The following is a 21227-nucleotide window of genomic DNA, read 5'->3' as shown; positions in this document are numbered from 1 at the left end:
TATTATTACAGCAATGTGCAAGGAGACAGCAACACCAGTATCTGCATCACCATTGAACCCGGCTTGCTTCTAAAGGGAGACATCCTGGTAACTTTTTTATTAGAATACCGACACTACTACTGACTGATACACCAGTGAACGTATTGATGTTTTCTTTCTTACTCAACGCAGCTGAAGTGTTACCACAAGAGGTTCAGAAACTCCACCAGAGATGTGATGTTCAGGGTGCAGTTCCACACCTGCGCAATCCACGACCTCGGGGTGGTGTTTGGGAAAAACGAGCTGGATGAGACCTTCAAAGGTAACGGCTCTCCGGGTGGGTGTGATTTTACACTATACACGTTTTGGTGATCACAAAGTAAATACGAACGTTGCCAATCACAGAACAGTACGTTAAAGCTGATTGTTCTCAGTTGTTGCTGCAGGCGTTTTAAACTGGTTTTCACTGGGATTTTTTGGGGTTTCCAGTAAGAAATAGTTAATATGCCCTGCTGCAAGAGGACACTGTTCCTCATATTTTGTATGGTCATAACCCCTGGTGGTGAAGGCAGCTCACCATTTAATAAGAATAAAATGATGGAAGAAAAGCAACAGGCTGAACCAGAGTTGCTTGAAGTATTTAGAAATTAGAATAAACATAGAAACAGCCGAATGTGAGCAGTCAGCCAGTAGCATTATTGATTTTTTGTATATATGTATGGTTTTCACTTGTTTTTAATACTCTAATACAAATAAATTCACAGATTTTTTTTATTGAGCTAACAACTGAAAACTATGAGCCTTTAATTTGCTAAGCTGAAATTGAAATTCTTGACATCTGATCTGTAATTGGCAATGTTTTTTTTGGAATTTGTTGTATGTTTCACTATAATGCTCCATGCATCATACCTCACCCACATATTGTGTTTGTGTGCATTCACGTTCGTTGTTTTGCAAAAAGAAAATCATTTTTATACTGTGTGTTTCTATACAGATGAAAGGTTCCCAGAATATGGGAAGGTGGAGTTTGTTTTCTCATATGGACCAGAAAAGATCAAAGGTAATCCATTGTTTCTGACTAAGGGGTCTGTGACAATTCCCATTTCTTCTCAATTTACTAGTTTTCTTGGAGTATTTGATTCCCACCTTATAGATATTTCTGGGTTGTTTTTCTGGGTTTAATTTGGTGTGAGGACTCAGTTACCCATCATGCCATGTGTTCCTCAGGCCTGGGCCACCTGGAGAACGGGCCAAGCGTTTCTGTGGACTACAACACCCAGGACCCTCTGATCCGCTGGGACTCGTACGAGAGCTTCAGCCAGCGCTGTGAGGACACTGTGGACGGCGAGCACGGTATGTACACACACACACACACACACACACACACACACACACACACACACACACACACACACACACAGAGTTTGATGGATGGATTGTTTCCACTCATCCACAGTTCCATCCACAGAAACTTCCAGACTCACATGATGGCACAGCTGGTATTGCTGCTTTGGTAGTTTGATTTTCTCCTTAAAAATCTTAGCCGAGGACAAAGAAGTGGATTTAAACCTGACCCCCAATCAATACAGGGCTGGTATCATATCATTTATGAAATCTTTGCAATGGAATTAATATCCTTCTCCATGAGAATCCAAGTCCTTCCTTTGTTTACATTCGGGTTTCATGTAACTTTGTAATTTTCTTTTCATTTAATTTATTTCAATTCTTTATCCATTTGTTTTTCTTCTATTCAAATACAGGCCTATTTTTTGATATATTCCCTTCGAGTGGAGTTACACGCCGTGTTCAGTTTATGCTCTAATATTATAAAATCTGAAAATATGGGTCACTCTGTCAAGGTTTCAATCCAAAAATTATTGTGAAAACGGCAGATACTACGTGATTCTCAATAAAAGAAGAAAAAAAAAGAATCTCACAGGAGGAACTCATATAGTAAAAGGGAAGACACAACGTTACCGTTTACACACTGAATACTAGGAAAAGATCAAATAACAGCAGTATTTTGGTTTCAAACTCAATTTTGAATTTACAAATAAACAATTGCCAAATTCAGTTTTGCCAAGTTCAAATACAAGTTTCGGAGCCACACTTAAAATTCAGCACACATGAACCAAATCCCTTAGTCACTGCCACAGATCAAGATCTCAGGCTCTGATGCACTCTGCTCTCTACTGAGGGGAGAAGAGCCAGTGTCTTTCTACTCCTTACCCACTTCTCCTCCTCTACACCCCTCTTATCTGTGCTGACCGAGCACACCCCCTCACCCTCCTAAACACCAGTCTGTCAATTAGTCCTTTAAATAGCCGCTGCAGAAATAGGGGGGCGTCAGTGGCCCTGCCAGTGGCTGCCCGCTTCCCGAGGGGGTGTGGGGGGGTTGTAACCTGAGACACCCCTAACCTCAAGTCCCACAAGTGCCCAAACCCACTTCCATCCACTTCCAGCTTTTGCTTCTGTACCAGGAGTTTGGAAATTTAAAATTTAGTCACCCTGTATCATGTGCACACCTTCCTACCTATTTAGTCATCCTTAGAAGAAATAAGTGCACAAAATGCCAAATACCTCAATACCTCACATTTATAGTATCATAACATATTTATGTGGCTTTAACCAGTGTTGTAATGTAACAAAGTACAAATACTTTGTACCTGTACTACTCATTTTCACGTATATTTGTACTTTACTTTGTTATTTATATTTCTGGAAACTTTCACTTTGACTCCACTACATATCCTAAATAACATGTACACTTTTACTCCACTACATATCCTAAATAACATGTATACTCCACTACATATCCTAAATAACATGTATACTTTTACTCCACTACATATCCTAAATAACATGTATACTTTTACTCCACTACATATCCTAAATAACATGTATATTTTTACTCCACTACATTTCCCCCTAAGCATTTTCGTTACTTGCAAGAAATGTTTCCGTACTGTTTCTGTTTTTCTCTTTGTTGATGTCAGTGGACTGTTAGGTGTACTGTCTGTGCTGCCAACGTTGCCATCTTGAGTTCAGCTTGCTTCACGTTTTCTGCCTCTGTCTGTTCTTTCACAATGAAGGATGAAATTGTCCGTGAACACCACCTTCCCCTGCCATCTTTATCGGCTCGCTTTCGGGTCTGAACTTTCCGCAAAGCTTGCGCAGAGATCAACTGCGCAACTGGGTTATAGGTTGCCAGGTTGAGGTGACAAACGGGTTGAAAATTGTATATGGTGTTTGGATTGTGTGAATAGGATGCACTTCATACAAGATCTGGCAACTGGTCAACATTTGACAAACATATTGGTCTGATTATTTATAAAGGAGTTTGGGCCATGCATATTACGGGAGATAGGGCTAAAAAACTGGAGAAACCCGGTAAAAACGGGAGTGTTGGCAGCTATGAGGACCACACGTATTCAAAATCCAAATTTCAGGAACAGGAGTCTTCTTCTTCGCCCAGAGAAAGAAAAAGGATATTGAAAAGAGCAAGAGACCCGGCTTTTTGAAGTGTGAAGGCTAACGTAGCTGTAATACGTACTTTGAACTACGTGGTGCGAGAGAGTTGATTGCGATTTATGATCTCAACGCTAGATGGGAGAAATTCCCACACGTTGGACCTTGAAGTACAGTAAATACTAGATACTTTAAGACTTTTACTCTAGTAATATTCTGAAAGGTGACCTTAACTTCTACCAAAGTCATTTTCCGGTAATATGCTTGTACTTTTACTCAAGTACTGCTTTCAAGTACTTTATACAAGACCTGACCATAACTGACAGTCTCAGTGATGATGAGATTCATGATTATTGCAGATTATTGCTGCTAATCTGAGAAAACCGGAGGATGTACTCACACTCAGTTGAGTCACGTCTTGGCAGCCATTGTAGTGCTGCATTCACTTTTTTTTATTTTTTTTTACAGCTTTTCAAAGACCTATTTCATTTTTATGAACATCCCCAGAGAACTGGTGCAATAATTGCTGTGTTGCAAGAAGGTCAGTGGGAAATGCCAGGATTGCAAGTTTGAGCCTAATTGAATGGGCAGCAGGCAGCGTTTCTCAGCACTCAGCAGAAAAAAACCTCTCGGCCAGTTTATTCATTTCTCTAATTGCAGCACTTCACTCTTACGCTTGGACGCGAGAATCTGAATGTTCAGAGGAAGGTTGTGCAGGAACCCAGTGTCTGTTTTTACAAGGGCTGAACAGACAGGGAATGGAGCAGGTCTTGCTTGTTTTTTTTGGAAGGCGCAACAATGAGATGACCCAAAGCCAAAAAAAATTAAAAAAAAGAGATTTAACTGAATTACACTTCGAAAAGTTCCATGAACAGCATTTCAATTTTGACAAAAAAGACTTTGCAGTTCTATTTTTAAGTCGGAAAAAGGAGTAGAAGAGAACGTTAATACACATTTGAGTTGGCAAACCCAGGTCACCACACACACTGATGCCACACGAATGAAATGTGAAATGAAAGAAGTGAATTTTCTTAGTTGTGAAAATCGTATTTTCACCTAATACAGTTAAAAAAACGAAATCAAGCACGTAAGTATTGTTTTTAACAAAATTGTTATCAGCCTAAAAATAAATATATTCTATTGCTATGTTGTTTTTCTCACTTAGATTTTATAAGACCGATCCTTTTTGAGTGAATCTAAATCAAGTGACTGCAAACATTTTATATGCTATTTCAAAAACATAAATGGAGCTGGTATAAATAAACATGTTCAAAACCGCACTCGGAACAACCAGAAACAACCGAACGGGAACGTTGTGTGGAGGTACAGTGCAAGTTTACAGTACAGTTGGTTGGTTCATTTTTGGTTTGGTTCGAACTAACCTTTAGGGAACCAGAAACTAACATTCCCCAACGTTCCCTAAACGTTCTGTGTTAGTGGGGTAACACTGACATGACTAGAAAGGCCAATAGTTAAACGCTGCAGTACAGTGGACACTAATCACTCATCGGGTCTCATTTGGTGAATCCAGACTTGCTTAGTTGTCCGGGTGTTAAACGTGCGTTTCATCCTCAGGCGTTGATGTCCGAATGCAGGTGGGGCCCCAGCTAACTCACCCAGACGCCATTTTTAACAGAGTCCAGCAACCTTGGAAATCCAGTTGAGAGGAGTCAACGAAAGATGGGTGTCCTAAAAGGTCTGCGGGATTAGGCAGCTTAGAGTTGTGTGCATGATGAGCGTGAGGAGAGGCGTCCTTACGTAGCTGTCTTTATCAGAAGGTATTTGTGGCGAGCGTTGCACTTAAGCAGTTGTTAATCGTGGTGGTGTGTAAAAAGTGTGTTAAGGTATTAGGCCAGCTGTTTGTGTTGGTGTTATACAGTATTTTTGAACTATGTTGGCATGCATGTCTGTGTATGCCTGTAAATGTTGTGTTTCTATGTTCTTTTTTTTATTGTTGCAGTTTTTTACGCGGTATGTTAAGTGTGTGTGTGTGTGTGTGTGTGTGTGTGTGTGTGTGCACCTTGTGTTTGTCGGCTTGCCTTTGCTCCACTAATAGCCCTGCGGTGTGGTGGCAGCTGTCGACCCAGGGGGTCAAACCAGTCAGAAGGCCACCGTTAGGGCCACTGAGCAGCCGAAGAGCGACTCCACTGCTACGAGGACATTTTGTTTATGTACGTTTAAAACTAATACTGTACGCTGATGATTGCAATTGCTTCATGCAGCATATTTAGTGTATCAAGTGGATGTGTCATATGTTTCTAATTTTAACAAAAGCCATGAAAAATAAACTGCTCAGCACGACAGCAAATGACCACTAATTGGTTCTAGGAATATAATGATCCTCTGGGTTCTGAAAAATGAGAATAACCACTAAACATATAGTGTCTTGCCACAGGCGAATAATAAGTGTGTGTTCCAGTGTGTGTGTGTGTGTGTGTGTGTGGTGTACAGTACAGTAGGGCAGCAGACCCAGTGACAGCACAGGCTGTCTTCCTTGTTTACCGCCCTCCTCCCATATTTGGCTAGGGCTAAGCCCTGAAACATGTCTGGAATAGCTAGATAGAGACAGACACAGCAACAGAGATAGAGAGACAGGCTCAGAGAGGCAGAGAGAAGCAGAGAAGACAAGACATTTGCAAAGATTTGCCAAAGGTTCAAAGCGAGTGATGTTATTTTTTTTTTCCTTGTTGCTGAAGTTTGAATAAAGGAGAAAGGAAAAAGAAGAAGAGATTAAGGAATGAAGTAAAATTGAGGAGAGACGGAGAGCAGCTAAACAGCATTGATTGGTGAGTAGTACTGTAAGGTCTTGGAATTACCACTAGCAACTTTCTCTACAAATTAGAAATGTCTGTCGAGTTCAAATGACAAATCAGGATGTGAAATCAAATATTATCAAATCATGCTAAAATGAAATGGCAAAATTTGTGTTATTTGGGTTTCTTGGCAAAATATTGCAGGTTTTGCCTCCTAAAACGTCATCTCCTCACTTTTTCGCCCAAACAAATTGACAAGAATACAACTTTTTGTTCATTTGGGCCATAGACACTAGAGTCTGTTTGTCTGTTTATAGCGTTTCCATGTCAACACCGTTGCATCCTGTGTGTTTGGCACCTATATGGTATAAAATGAGTCATGGAGCGAGCAATTTGTGTGTGGAACATTTTATGAGTGAGCTGCAATTTGGGTATACCAAAACTATTAGGGACCTTGGTTGGTAACTTCACGTAAGCTCCAGAGAGCTCGGACTGGGATACAATGCATATAAGATAGTTTTTTTTGAATTCAGTATTTTAAGTTTTCCGAAGGTAAGTTAACCCTCCAGAATATGAGATATCCTTGAAAGAAGGGGCGTCTACAGGTACAAATGATTTAAGTTGACAAAATATTTACTCTACAGATAAGCTTTCAAGCGTTTAAATGGCGTAATTTGCATTGTGGGTTTTTCTTTTAAGGTAAACCACGTAACTGATTTCACGTCGAGCCCTCATTGCCATAAAGACATGTTCACGACTTTGCCACATGCATATATAAACATTTATTATACTGTTTACACTCGGTATCAAACCTAGTACAGTTGCGTTTTAAGGAAAGCTTTAAAAGTGGCCGATAAAATTCTGCAGAAATGGAGAGCTGTCAGGTATTTTAAAAGCACCCTGTGTGTGTCTTGCATGAACACATAATGCTTCTAGTTAGACCTCTTGCTGACAGCACAGTGAGCTACAGCAGCAGGTTCAAATCCCAGCCCTGGAAACCCTGCTGAGCCAGTCCTCATCTCTTAATGCCTCCTTCTCCTACTGTCTGAGTCTGTCTACAGATGTCTACATATGGCTTTCTCTCCGTCTGTCTTTTTCTATTTGCATATTATTATTATTCGATTTTTACGGTGGCCGACAGGGGCAAACGCCCTGCAAATTAAGAAAACACATGCAAATAGACAAAACACAAGCAAATTAAGAAAACAACTTCATTAATTTGACAACACATTTGCAGCATTCAGCAAACGCGCTGCATATACACACTAATATACAGTCTGCCCCCGTCTCAGCCGGGAGGCTGGTGCCGTGCTCGAGCTTCGACTTTTCAAAATAAAAGCTCGCGTTTGGTCGGCTCGTCTTCCTTTGGTGTTTTGGATGTTTTTGAACTAAACAGTACGGCAATCATGCTAATGAATACAATAACTTTTTCAGGGATGTATTACAACACAATGGAGCAAGCAAAGCAGTTTTGTCTTTATGTGCAGGCCGGATTTACAAAATAAGTGACCAATCTGTATTCATATTGTGGAGCAATACGCTCTTGAAATACAAATAAATATAGACTATTTAAAATAGTCCTTGTCTGTTTAGTAAACCAGCCAATTTACCGTGGGATTTATCAAACTGAATAGCCTAAATCCGGCCTGCACATAAACACAAAACTGCTTTGCTTGGTTCATTGTGTTGTAAGTAAGACATCTGCTGAAAAAGTTATTGTATTCATTAGCATGATTGCCGTACTGTTTAGTTCAAAAACATCCAAAACACCAAAGGAAGACGAGCCGACCAAACGCAAGCTTTTATTTTGAAAGGTTGAAGCTCGAGCACGGCACCAGCCTCCCGGCTGAGACGGGAGCAGACTGTATATTACTAATATATTATATTATGTTATTAATAAGGGCATGAGACAGGAGTTCTCTTTTTACTATGCAGCCATACCCGACTCTAATAAAAAGGCAGAAAAGGGGTCATAAATCCAGCTGTTCCCCTTAGCTGCTCCCTCTAGAGGTCTGGAGAACTTCCGTTGTGGAATCTGGATGCAGCGTTTTTCTTTTGCATTTGTTTTCGGGGTTTGTGTGCTTTTCTTTTTGCATCGTTTTTTATTCGCATCGCGTTTATGTATTTGGTTGTGTTGTGTGTATTTGCATCGCGTTTGCTGAATGCTGCGCATGTGTTGTCAAATTAATGAAGTTGTTTTTCTTTTTGCTTTGCTTCTTTTTTCAGGGTTTGCTTTTCTTTCTGCATCGTTTTTTAATTGCAGCGCGTTTGTATATTTGGTTGTGTTGTGTGTATATGCAGCGCGTTTGCTGAATGCTGCACATGTGTTGTCAAATTAATGTAGTTGTTTTCTTAATTTGCTTGTGTTTTGTCTATTTGCATGTGTTTTCTGAAGTTGCAGGGCGTTTGTCCCTGTCGGCCACCGTAGATTTTAATTTAACTCAGCCTCATTTGTAATTTCAGCGTGTCTCTGTTAAAATACAGAAATTACAAAATATGTTTGCCTGAGGTTGACGTACAGCTGCTTTCTAATGACTACTAATGGTTTTGTATTTTAAATTGCACATTTTAACTTTATCCAGAAGCAATCCACATTTGTTATCATTACAGAAATTCCAATTTTTAGAAGAATTTTAGATTGTTACTGTACCTGTACAGCGCTTACAATAGGTAGAAGCTTTATGTCTCTGAGAGTTGAACGTGGCACCCCAAAGCTCTCAAAGAGACAGAGATGACTGACCAAGTCTAGGTAGACAGCAGGCAGATGCAGTTTTATGACAGCTACTGACCCTCATGAGTGAAAGACTGATGGATGGACAGATGCACAGAAAACCAAGCCGCCATTCAGGAGACAGCAAGACGTACAGAGGGAGACATGCAGGCTAACTGCAAGATGCTAACTTGACCCCTTTTGAGAGGAGCGGATGTGGGCAAGGCACACTGGTTAAGTTTAAAGGTGCCCCATGGAATTTTCTTGTTAACAAAGACAAGTTATATTTAGTGTTACTCAGCAAAACACAGTGTGTGTATCCTTGGAGGTTGAATGTTTTTCCCTTCCTCCTTTAATATTTTAAAGGTCCTATGACATGCTGCTTTTTGGATGCTTTTATATAGACCTTAGTGGTCCCCTAATACTGTATCTGAAGTCTCTTTTATATAGACCTTAGTGGTCCCCTAATACTGTATCTGAAGTCTCTTTTATATAGACCTTAGTGGTCCCCTAATACTGTATCTGAAGTCTCTTTTATTTAGACCTTAGTGGTCCCCTAATACTGTATCTGAAGTCTCTTTTATATAGACCTTAGTGGTCCCCTAATACTGTATCTGAAGTCTCTTTTATTTAGACCTTAGTGGTCCCCTAATACTGTATCTGAAGTCTCTTTTATATAGGCCTTAGTGGTCCCCTAATACTGTATCTGAAGTCTCTTTTATATAGACCTTAGTGGTCACCTAATACTGTATCTGAAGTCTCTTTTATATAGACCTTAGTGGTCACCTAATACTGTATCTGAAGTCTCTTTTATATAGACCTTAGTGGTCCCCTAATACTGTATCTGAAGTCTCTTTTATATAGACTATAGTGGTCCCCTAATACTGTATCTGAAGTCTCTTTCCCGAAATTCAGCCTTGGTGCAGAATTACAGCCACTAGAGCCAGTCCCACAATGAGCTTTCCTTAGGATGTGCCATTTTTGTGTCTGTAGCTATTGAGGAGGAGAGAGAGGGGGGGCCTTTACCAACTGCCACTTTGCTTGTTTGAAAGCCATGATATCTCTCTCTCTCTCATGGGTGGGCCAAATTCTCTGGGCAGGCAAAGCAGAGAAAGGGGAGGTAACCTTGCTCCTTATGACCTCATAAGGAGAAGATTCCAGATCGGCCCATCTGAGCTTTCATTTTCTCAAAGGCAGAGCAGGATACCCAGGGCTCGGTTTACACCTATCACCATTTCTAGCCACTGGGGGACCATAGGCAGGATGGGGGAACTCATATTCATGTTAAAAAACCTCATAAAGTGAAATTTTCATGACATGGGACCTTTAAATCTTGCAATGTTTGCATGCATTGTTTGCAGCCTTCTTCACCTTGCCTATGTTGGCACATTGCTACATTTCTTTGCACATTACCACCACTAACTGTGGATCAGTGGAATAGTGCTTCCACTGAGGAAGCACTCATAAAGACCTTTTTAAACTGATAGAAATTAACTGAGAATTTGAAACTCAGTTCAAAAATATACAGTAAATGAGAACATAAATGCATAATATTTCTTCATCAATAATGATTTGAGTTCATTATCACTACTATACCACACAACATTAGCTACTTCTTGTCCCCCATCCGTACAGTGATTCTAACTTCACTTAGACAATATATGTGGCTCATTCAGGTTTAACCAACCAAATCAACCCAGCTAAAAATCCCAATCGGCTGCTGGATCTGACATTTCCTTTCTTGCGAAAAAGAGAAAATAGTCGATAGGAATCAGACGTGGAGTGCAGCTGGTTGTCACTCAGATATACAGACAGTCAGACAGATAGTTTTTTTATGACAGGCGGATGAATGGATGACATCAACCTGAAAGCAATCGTGGCGACAGATACTGATACAGGCACGTCACGTTACCTCAAACTGTGACAGCTGGACGATGACGGGTGATAGATAGGACTGAGAGGCAGACATGGCAAATATAAAACTGCGACAGTTTTCCTTGTGCCAGTCACTGATACACCAACCATGACACCCTTTTCACTGATGGACTGTCACATCATCCCTTGATAGGGTGTAGCTCTTTCTCTATCATGCAACAACCTCAATGCAGCCTAAACGTATTTCTTTTCTGAACTCATGTAAATATCTTGGAGGAAGTAAGTAAAAGGCTGATCTCTCCCCTTAAGAAAACGAAGATTTTACGACCAAACACAGGAATAACTGGCTTAACGAGGATGTTTTTTGTCTCCTCATGTCACACACACACACAGGTCTTTAAAATAAGTCGGTCGGTTGTCAGTCAAACCCAGTCACCCACTGCTGGCATGCAGACTGGACGTCGTCACAGTGATATGAAAGCTTTGGAGGTGAATGTCACATCATGCTGAGAGATACCTAATGGTTCGCTGACAACTCTGTGTGTGTAGATGTTGTTGCATGTACATGCCTGCCACGGCATGTCAGTGTTTATAAATGTACCTGTAACACTCGGCAACTGACTGAAAAGGGGCAATTTAGATCTTTAAAACACACAGCTACAACAAAATAAAGTTACTTTGGTCACACTGGAAAAAAATAAATATCCATCTTAAACTTTTTAATCTTTTCTGGAACTACTGACAGTTTAAAACTTTTTTCGTGAGATTTAAAAAAAAAAAAAAGTTATGTGAGTAATGTAGAGTCAAAGTATAACCAGAAATGAAAATTTTAATTCAATTGTAATAATAGATAGTTTAGGTAACTGAGATTTTTAGCTTTTTCATAAATGCTGAGCAAGAAAAAACATCCTAAAAAGTTCTAAATCCAATACATTTTTAAAATATGTTTCTTTATCTCCTTTCCACTGCTTTTTATAAAGAATTATCTTGATCTTGAATCTGTATAATTTGTTTTAAACTGACTTCTATCTTAGACGGAAAATTATTTGCACCACCACTTTTGTCCAGCTCTTCGAAGTGTAAGTGTAGTATTGTTTCGTTATTTTTTGTTCTCTAATGCACTTTGTCATCTTGGTCCTCTTTCCATCCGCCCAGTTTTACAGCTCTCACACATGCACACCCAGTTTCCTAATAACCCATAGACCTGACAAATCCATTAAGACCATTCTAGCACAGGTCAGCTTCCCACAATAGCTCTTACTCTAGATGTCTGTATGCATGCATATACATTTATAAACATACATGAAATCATACACCATATCCTCTTACCTAAGTGGATAAGACGCCCACCATGGAATCGTTTAATTATTTGTATAAAAGTTAGGTGTGTTTCTATATTTATGTGTTTCTGCTTTGTAAAAATGGGTTTGGTCCTTTTTCTAAGGTCATAATGTCCCCTATAAGAGTGTCAAGCCCATCTTTAAGTTTCCACCGTCCCTGGAAACTTGTAAAGCAGCTAATAAGAGAATCCAAAGAAAGAATCCACCCCTTTAAAAATAGTTGGTGGTGCAAATTGTGGTGCCAGTTCTGTTTGCCCTAGCCTGTATATTAACATGTTTTTGTATTTGACATTTTGCATTTTGCATAAAGTGAATGCTTAATTCTTGGAATATCCAATCTATGATTGTTTGGAACTAGAAGTGTTCCTAGAACAGAACCCTGAGGAACCTCTTCGATAAATCCTTAGTAAATCAACACTTCTTTTGGATGTTAGGTACTTTAGGTAAACTGAATGCAATATGTGAGGGAGGCTAGTATGATCTCCTGAGTTAAATGAAGTTAAAATAAATCACTATAATTGTAAAGCAAATTTAGTTAGTTAAACCTGTACAATCAAAGGATTCTGATGGTTTTAGGAAGCAAAACCATTAACATTGCAACCCTGGCATTTATGATTTTCTTCCAGGAGGGTAATGATTTTGTCTCACTTCTGGCTTCACACTCAGTGCTAAACTAACACAGGTTTATACACCAAAAACCCAGGCATTGATATGTGTGCATGAAACACATTCTGCTACAGCGTCCGGCACCAAAATGACCTACCAGCCATGTGCTCATTGCTTTATAGTAGTGTTGACAAATGTGCCGCCTGAATCACCATGGGGCTGTTAATGTCAAATGTATTAACTATATATATAATCCACATCCCCGCTGGTGCATTTGATACAACAATAACCGTGGTTGTAGCACATTGTCTATTTATAATAAACCATTTGGCCACAGATGTTTAAATGGCTTTTTAATGGCCTTCAAGGCTGCAATGTGGCAGTGAGACACTTAAGCGTACACTTAAGAGAATACAGCCAAGAGGCAGGTGGTGTGTGTGTGTGTGTGTGTGTGTGTGTGTGTGTGTGTACAGCTCTGTATGAGCAATGGCACTTTCACAAGAGAATGGACAGGTGTTTGTGTTTGTGAGAGAAGAAGACAGACAAGTTTAACTAATCATTTTTAAGTCAAAAAATTATTTTTTCTTAGTACTTTATGTACAAATACTTCTTCAGAATCAGGATCAGAATACTTAATTAATCCCCTCAGGGAAATTGTTAATTGAACCTGATTTGAATTTCATTTACTATTTAAATGAGTAGTGGTAAACATGGCTTTGTCCTTTGAAGCAGCGAGAAAGGCATGTTACACTCGTTTACTGCAGTAGGAAACAAGTTGTTAGCTATTTGTGTTAGCCAAGCCTTGGTGACTCAACCGATCTAATTTGGGGTCTGCTGCAGCTATTTGTTTATTTGTTTATTTAAAAGGATCCCCATTAGCCGCCGCCGAGACGACAGCTAGTCTTCCTGGGGTCCAAACAATACATACAAAACGTATGTGAGTAATTACAATCACAATTACTCACAAAAATATCATATATTAATACACATAAAAAATAACAATACAAAAAGTACTGATTAGAATAATAGTAAAATAATACAAAACAACATAGCACGTTATACAACAACTCTCAGCCAATCCAGACAATATTATGATGTTGAAAACAAATATAGTCTTAGTCTTTTTTTAAAACCAGTTTTTCCCTTGATATCCCGAACCCCAACTGGAAGATTGTTCCAAAACACAATTGACCTATAAAACACGGTCCTCTTCATAGAGTCAGATTTAGGTAGGGGTAAAGAAATCTGTCGACTATTCGCCCCTCTTGTGTAATGTGAGTGCATATCTGAATAGTAAATTATATAGTCATAAAGAAATTTTGGAATCCGAGTGTTAATAATTCTATGAAAATATCCTAACATATTAGCAGATAGTCTGTGCTTGACCACCAGCCAAGCAAGACGTTCATGCATTTCTGCAACACTAGTTCTCAAAGAACAACCAAGGACCAGTCTAGCAGCCTTATTTTGAGCCACTTGTAATTTTTTAAATGACTGCATGATGCAGCAGACCATACAACAGAACAATAATCCAAATGACACAAAACCAATGTACAAACAACACGACTAAACAACCGTGAATTTAAAAATTGTGCACATTTACGCATTACTGCAACAGCTCTGCCCATTTTAGCAACAACTTTGCTGATGTGATCAGACCATGACAATGTAGAATCGAGCCAAAGTCCAAGAAGCTTCACCTTTTTTCACTTGCTGTACATTTTGACCATTAACTTGTATATTAATTTTAGGATTGTCAGATAATCTATACTTAGAACCAAATATTATACTCATAGTTTTTGAAAGATTTAGTACAAGCTTATTTGTGTTGATCCAATTATACAATTTGCTAATTTCCCAAGACAGAACCTGATTAAGCTCTGAACATGTAGGGGCTGCATAATAAAGAGTACAATCATCTGCAAACATAGTTAATGATGCCTTACTGAGTATATACGGCATATCATTTGTGAAAATTGAAAATAACAAAGGTCCGAGGCAACTTCCTTGAGGAACACCACAATCCACGGACTTGCTACAAGATAATGCACCATTAAAATAAACTCTTTGCGACCTCTCCGACAAATAGCTCTTAAACCACTTAATTGTTGAGGAAGTAAAACCATAACTAATAAGTTTAGAAATCAAAATGTCATGGTCAATCACATCAAAGGCAGCACTAAAATCCAGTAGTAGTGTACCCACCAGCATTGAGTTATCAATTGATGTAAGCCAGCTATCCGACATTTGTGTCATTGCAGTGCAGGTGGAATGACCATACCTATAAGCATGCTGAAACATAGTGGTCAAATCATTGTTAGTAAAGTAATCTCGCACTTGCTCAAATACAATCTTTTCCAATAATTTACTTAGAATAGGCAAAATACTAATAGGCCTACTATTTGGGCCACAAAAGTTGATTTTGTGTCCTTGGGTAAAGGGATTATCTTACCCTCCTTCCAAAGTTTTGGACACACACCGCTAACCAGACATCTGTTAAAAATGTGACACATTGGTTTAGAGATATGTCCAGCTGCTAACTTCAACAGCCGACTATCCAAGTTGTCTGTACCAACAGACCCTCCAACAGTCAAAGATCTCAACAACATTTCCACCTGCACAACATTAACCTGATGAAATTCTAAACTACACAGTTTATCTTTCATAATACACCTTTCAATTAGCTCATTTGAGTTGGAATCAACAGTGTATTTCATTGTCTCTCTAAAATTAGAAACCTTATTAACAAAATAATCATTAAAATAATTTGCAATCTGTATTGGCTTAGTCAAATAAACTCCATTCAATTCAACAAAAGAAGTACAAGTAGATTTTTTCCCCATGATTTCATTAAGTACATTCCACATTCTCTTACTATCTGTACCACTGTCTTCAATTCTCTTCTGAAAATATTTTTTCTTTTTCACTCTATTCTCCTTGGTCACCTGATTCCTTAAAATACAATAACATTTTCTGTCCTCCAGAGAGTTAGAAAGAACCGCAACCTTTTTAGCCTCTTCCCTTTGAGCCATTATGCTCTTTAACTCAGTATCAACCCAAGGAGCACTTTTGGCTTTAACTGTAAATTTCTTTAATGGGGCATGATTGTTAACAACTTTCATAAAACAATCCATAAATAAATTAAGGGATATATCCACATCATCAATATCACTTATCAAATTCCATTTAATATTATCCAATTCATTTAAAAAACACTCCTCATTAAATACCCTATAAGATCTTTTCATAATAATTTTAGGACAGGCTCTAGGTAGCTTAGTTCTCCTGGAGACAGCAATACAGTTGTGATCACTAAAGCCAACTGTCACAGAAATAGGTGTTGAGCACATATCAGGATTATTAGTGTAAATATGATCAATACATTTTGATATTAAAGATCCTGTATTGTTACTAGAAACTCTTGTTGGTTGATCCATTAGTTGAGATAACCCACAGGTGTCTGTCATGGTTTTAAGCTTATTCTTCAGAGGACAAATCTCAGATAGCCAATCAATATTTAGATCACCCAGCCAGTATATCTCTTTGTTTTCCTCAGTCACCTTGTCTAGCATATTACATAAACCATTTACATACTCTATCCTGGCACTAGGTGGCCTATAACAACAACCAAGAATAATCGGTTTTAAATTTGGAATATGTACCTGTAACCATAACACCTCAACTTCATCAACCATTAAGTCCTGTCTCAGTTTAACAGGGAAATGATCCCGTATATAAATGGCCACACCACCTCCAAACCTGTTTCGATCATTTCTATAAATTGAAAACCCCCCTATATCAACATCTGAATTATCTATGAAGTGATCCAAATGAGTTTCAGAAATCATGAGTAGGTCTATTTTGTTTAGTTGCAAAAATAAAGACAAGTCTTGAATTTTGTTCCTTAAACTACATATATTAATATGTGCAAGTATTAAACCTTTAGGTAGTTTATTTATGCTGGTCATCTTAGTTAAAAGTAAATAAGTCTTATATTATAATCCAATTAAATATCTTGTACCCTAAGTTATTTTATCTTCATCAAGTAGGCTACATACATATAAGTCCTGAACACAGACTCACATACATGTACACAAACATATAAAACTGATCTTTAAAGCCCATTAGACCAATAACTGACTTTGTCCATCCCTTGGGATGATGATCAGTTTATCATACTTCAAACTCGCCTTTATCCCCTCTCTCTGGCAGCTTTAACCTTCGGCCACAACTCTTTCCTCCTCAGTTGCACAGCTTCCGAGAAATCTTCGTTAATGTAGATCTTGGTGCCCTTTAATTTCTTGGCAGAAGAAAGAATCAGCTCTCTGTCCTTAATGCGAAGAAGTTTAACAACAATTTTCCTTGGCCTTCCCCTCTCCTGAAACTGACCAAGTCTCTGGGCACGCTCAATGTCCATATTTATTCCATCTAAGCCCAAGTTTTTTGAGAACATTTCTCGCACCTTTTTCTCTGATTCACACCAATTCTCTCCTTTCTCGTCAGCAATGCCATCGATTAAAATATTTGTTCTCCTGTTCTGATTTTCAATGTAATCCAGCTTGTTGAGCATTGCATCCAATTCCTGCTTGGAGGTAGTAATGTTTGTCTCAAATGCCCTTATCTTTGACTCAATCTCCTTGCATCCCATCTTCTCCTCTTCAAACTTTGATTGGGTTATTCATTGACACCAGAAGAAAGATATTTGTTCTATTCAGATGGACAGATTCTTGCTTGTGTGTGTGTGTGTGTCACTGGATTTAATACTAGACTGGAGGTCTGCTACTCAGATCTGAAGCTCTCTGACATTGATGCTAATTCACCGCAGGTGATGCAGTGTCATATATTTTTGGTATGTCAGAAGTACCTGGATCACTCTGTTCATATTTTAATGCAAGGTCAAAAAAAGACCTACTCAGTATCTGTTATGGAGCTTTTGGTCGTAGCACACAATCCCCCTCAGCAGATGGAGTTTTCCCTGTTGTCATGGAAATATAGATGTTCAAATCTCCAATTTTTGAAGCACTTTAGAGAGTACTCAAACATGTTGGCTTAAACGATTGATCCTCCTTATCTCGGGAAGATCATAGTTATCTGAAATAAATCGCTGGCTCCCTGGAAGGTTAGATTTTTGCAGTCAAGCTGCTCATCTCTTGGTCATCTGAGCTAAAGGACAAACTCTTTCAACTCTAGTCATTTCTGCTGCCATATTGTACAAAATATGCATGTATGTAGCAATGTGTACAGGATTCTCCCAGCATGTATACGCACAAGCCATGAGTGTGGACAAATGTAAGGGTTGTGACCTTGCAACTCTCGTTTTGTAAGTTCTTGTCATACCCAACATTGTTTGGCACTTCTGTTCTTTACTAAATCAAGAGGATTACACCAAACTCACAGTCCTCTTCTCCTCCGTTGGTAAGTGAGCGAAAACAGCGAGGAAGTTATTTAAGGAGGTGAGACTCACTCCGGATACATGCTTTACCTGTGAGTCAGTCACTCTTGTGACATTTCTGTCTGCAATTTCAGAATTGTTTGCTACTAATGGACTAAATAAAGCTAAAGTTGGTTTACCTTGCATGGCAGCTGGATTCTCGAGACATCACAAGATCAAGCAAGAATCTCGGGATCACATATCACACGGAAATCCATCTTGTCGGGCTTCAAATGCATTTGTGTCTGAACAGCGGCGTACCGAACCAATAAGCGTCCGGTGAGGAGCTACTGGCAGCTACGGCCGTGGTTTAGGCATGTATTATATGAAAGTGCCTGCCCTTTTCCAAACCGTTTTCAATGACGGCTCAGATGGTTCTGTGTTGACAAACCATCTGGCACGTCATCTTACATACAGTGGAAACTATTTTAAGAAACATCCCCAACAGTGGGTACCTAATTGAGACACCAAATCAAAAATAAACCAAAATGTTTCCTGGTAACACAACTATAATTATGATGCGGCCTTAACATATTGGGACTCATACTGAAAAAAAATGTTACTTCGTGCATTTTTCGTTTTGTCTGTTCCTTTCTTTCCTCTATGAGCTATCATGACATGTCAAATAACAGTGTCTGCTCCCCTTATTTTACCTCGGGATGAGGTTAACCAACAGCTGGAAAAAGTGTCACCCTGGCAAACATTTCGTTTTTGCCACAGAGCACTCAAAGATCAGCTTTTATGAACTAGAATAAGGGCATTCCCTATTCTGTTAAAGGTCAGGATGAGAGACAGAGAGAGTCAAAGACAGACGGAGCAAAGCTGGTGGAAAATACTTATACAGATAATTTACATCCAAGTTCTTAAAAAGTAATACAATCCAGTTATTAAGGATTTATGCCATGCAAAATTGCATTTTGCAAAAAGATTGTAAAACCTGACCCTGAGTGAGGGGATCCCCTCTGATGACATCACCAGGCATGGGTGCTGCAGTCCTCGGCAAACAGATGGTGTGGGAGTTGTAGTTTATTTGAAACGATGTTGCTTCACGGGCAGCTGGGAGGCGGTGGTAGTGGCGGTGGTAGAGTCCCTCCCCCCGCTGCCGGGAACAGTCACAATTTTTCCCAGAGTGCCAGCTCACCCCTTTCAGCAGCTTCAGTGGTACGGCCCCGCCTCGCTCCAGTAAAGCACACGTTGGGTGATCAGAGGACATGAATCGGAGAGGACAGGGAGAGTAAGAGAAGAAGCCCAGAGGCAGAAAGTTCAGTCACCAAGAGGGTACTGAAGAATAGGACTGTATAGACTGAAATGTTGCTTTCTGATCGCAGTGTAACTGACTGAAGAAGAGGACATATATCATGCTTTATTGAGTATTCTGAGGGTTGACCTACAGTACAGGTAAGGAGGATGTTTCCACTGAGTTTGATGAGTGATTTGAAGAATTTTAGAAAAAGATGTCAATTAATATAACATTATGAAAATCAGATATCCAGATTTGAATGTATGGTGGCAAGAAATAAAGATTAAGCTTTTTTATTTGGTCTTCAAAATAACAAAACATTTTGAAATTTAAATAATACCTTTGTCTCAAAATGTTTCCACAAGGCTTTGGACTAATGTGTAATTCCCCCCAAATTAAACTCCTTGCTATTGACTCTCATAATGTTATTTCCCGTGTTGTCGTTAAAAACGACCACAGGAGCAAACTGTGTTTACAACTTCCTCGCCTGCCCTCTCGTTCTTGTTGCTACTGTGCCTGTGAGTTGTTGTTGACATGGGTTTTGAAATAGCTGTGGTCCAAGTGATTTACCATCTGTCCCCGGGGGTCGCTCAATTTGGAATATCCCACATATGAGCCAGCCGTGGTCGTGTAGCCTATATGTCGTGTATCGCTTTGCAAATGTATACTGGATACGGGAAGCCAGTATTGGTGTGTTACCTTCTTCTTGTAAGCAAGTGTTAACACAGAATGAGCCTGTTGCACGTGTGATTGTTGCGTTTCGTGGAAGCAAGTATAGCGTTTTACAGTTTGAAATAGTGCACATTGTGTGAATTAGAGTACTGTACCTGACCTCTTTTTATGTGTTCACGTGTCACAAATAAGTTTAGTTTTCTTTGTTTCAACATTTTAACTTTTTAAAGTATTTTTGCCCATGGTTGCAATATGACTTTCCAAAAAGGACCTTCAAATAACACATGAGAAGAAATTGCTAATAAGTTTGTACACACTTCTGATACTATAAACAGATGGTGATTTTTTTCCCCATGCTTAATGTTTTTAATTGCTGTTGGAAGTGTTAGGAAGTGTCCAAAAGTTTTAGACTTTTCCTTTCTCTTTGTTTTTTGAAAGACTGCATAGCAACCAGTAGCCTGGGAAAAGCCTGACGAACTCCAGCAGATTTGAGAAGAGCCCATTGAAGCCCATTTCCAATTTTTCCAAATCAAATTTTTCCAAATCGAGGCACCAATCACAACCATTGAGAGCTTTAGACAATGACGATGACGATAGCTTTTTGTTTACATTCAACATAACAGCCACCGAAGCGCCGTTGATGCCGCTGTAGCTGCTACATCACCCGGATTGTTGGTCTGATTGGTTGAAGGACTATCCATTGGTGACACCCCTTTGGAAATGGGCTGTGAATGAAACTTGCCCAGACCCACTCTCAGTTACAACTGAGAGGGTCTGGTGTCAACCAGGCTAGGCACCCAGTGTTATTGTGGTGAAAGTTGTCATAGGTAAAGTAACTCATCATTTCTTTATTTGGAGAACAGCCAAGCCAAAATACTTTGGTGCAGTTTTTTAGTTGAGTTAAAATATTGCCCTGCCCCATTTGCAAAAACTCAATACGCCAAAAACAGATCACATAAATATCCCCATTCCTGTGAAATAATTCAGTAGATACTTTGATTGTGCAACATGTAGGAAATAATGTCAGTCTGACTTTGCCAGCATGTTTCAGCAGCCAGAAATCAACTTGAAGACAGCTCATCCTCTCTCAGTCCAGCTCTAGGGTTTTCTGACTGGCTCGCATACACCAGCTGTTTCAGTGTGTTGGACTGGA

General features: G+C 39.3%; 1 protein-coding gene across 6 annotated transcripts in view; it reads left to right on the top strand.

The window, feature by feature from the left end:
• The window catches only part of tns1a (tensin 1a), a 109206-nt gene that overhangs the window by 68069 nt on the left and 19910 nt on the right, over positions 1-21227 (top strand). For 4 of the 6 annotated variants that reach the window (XM_028571722.1, XM_028571721.1, XM_028571720.1 and 1 more), the window contains 4 exons: positions 12-87; positions 172-316; positions 974-1039; positions 1207-1332. In XM_028571722.1, the coding sequence (XP_028427523.1) occupies positions 12-87; positions 172-316; positions 974-1039; positions 1207-1332 (413 nt within the window). The remainder of the gene's footprint in view (positions 1-11; positions 88-171; positions 317-973; positions 1040-1206; positions 1333-21227) is intronic. The other 2 variants (XM_028571719.1, XM_028571723.1) reach the window with 1 other exon arrangement.

This window comes from Perca flavescens, chromosome 24 (assembly GCF_004354835.1).
Source record: "Perca flavescens isolate YP-PL-M2 chromosome 24, PFLA_1.0, whole genome shotgun sequence".
NCBI lineage: Eukaryota > Metazoa > Chordata > Actinopteri > Perciformes > Percidae > Perca > Perca flavescens.
This window is presented reverse-complemented; position numbering and strand designations above follow the sequence as displayed.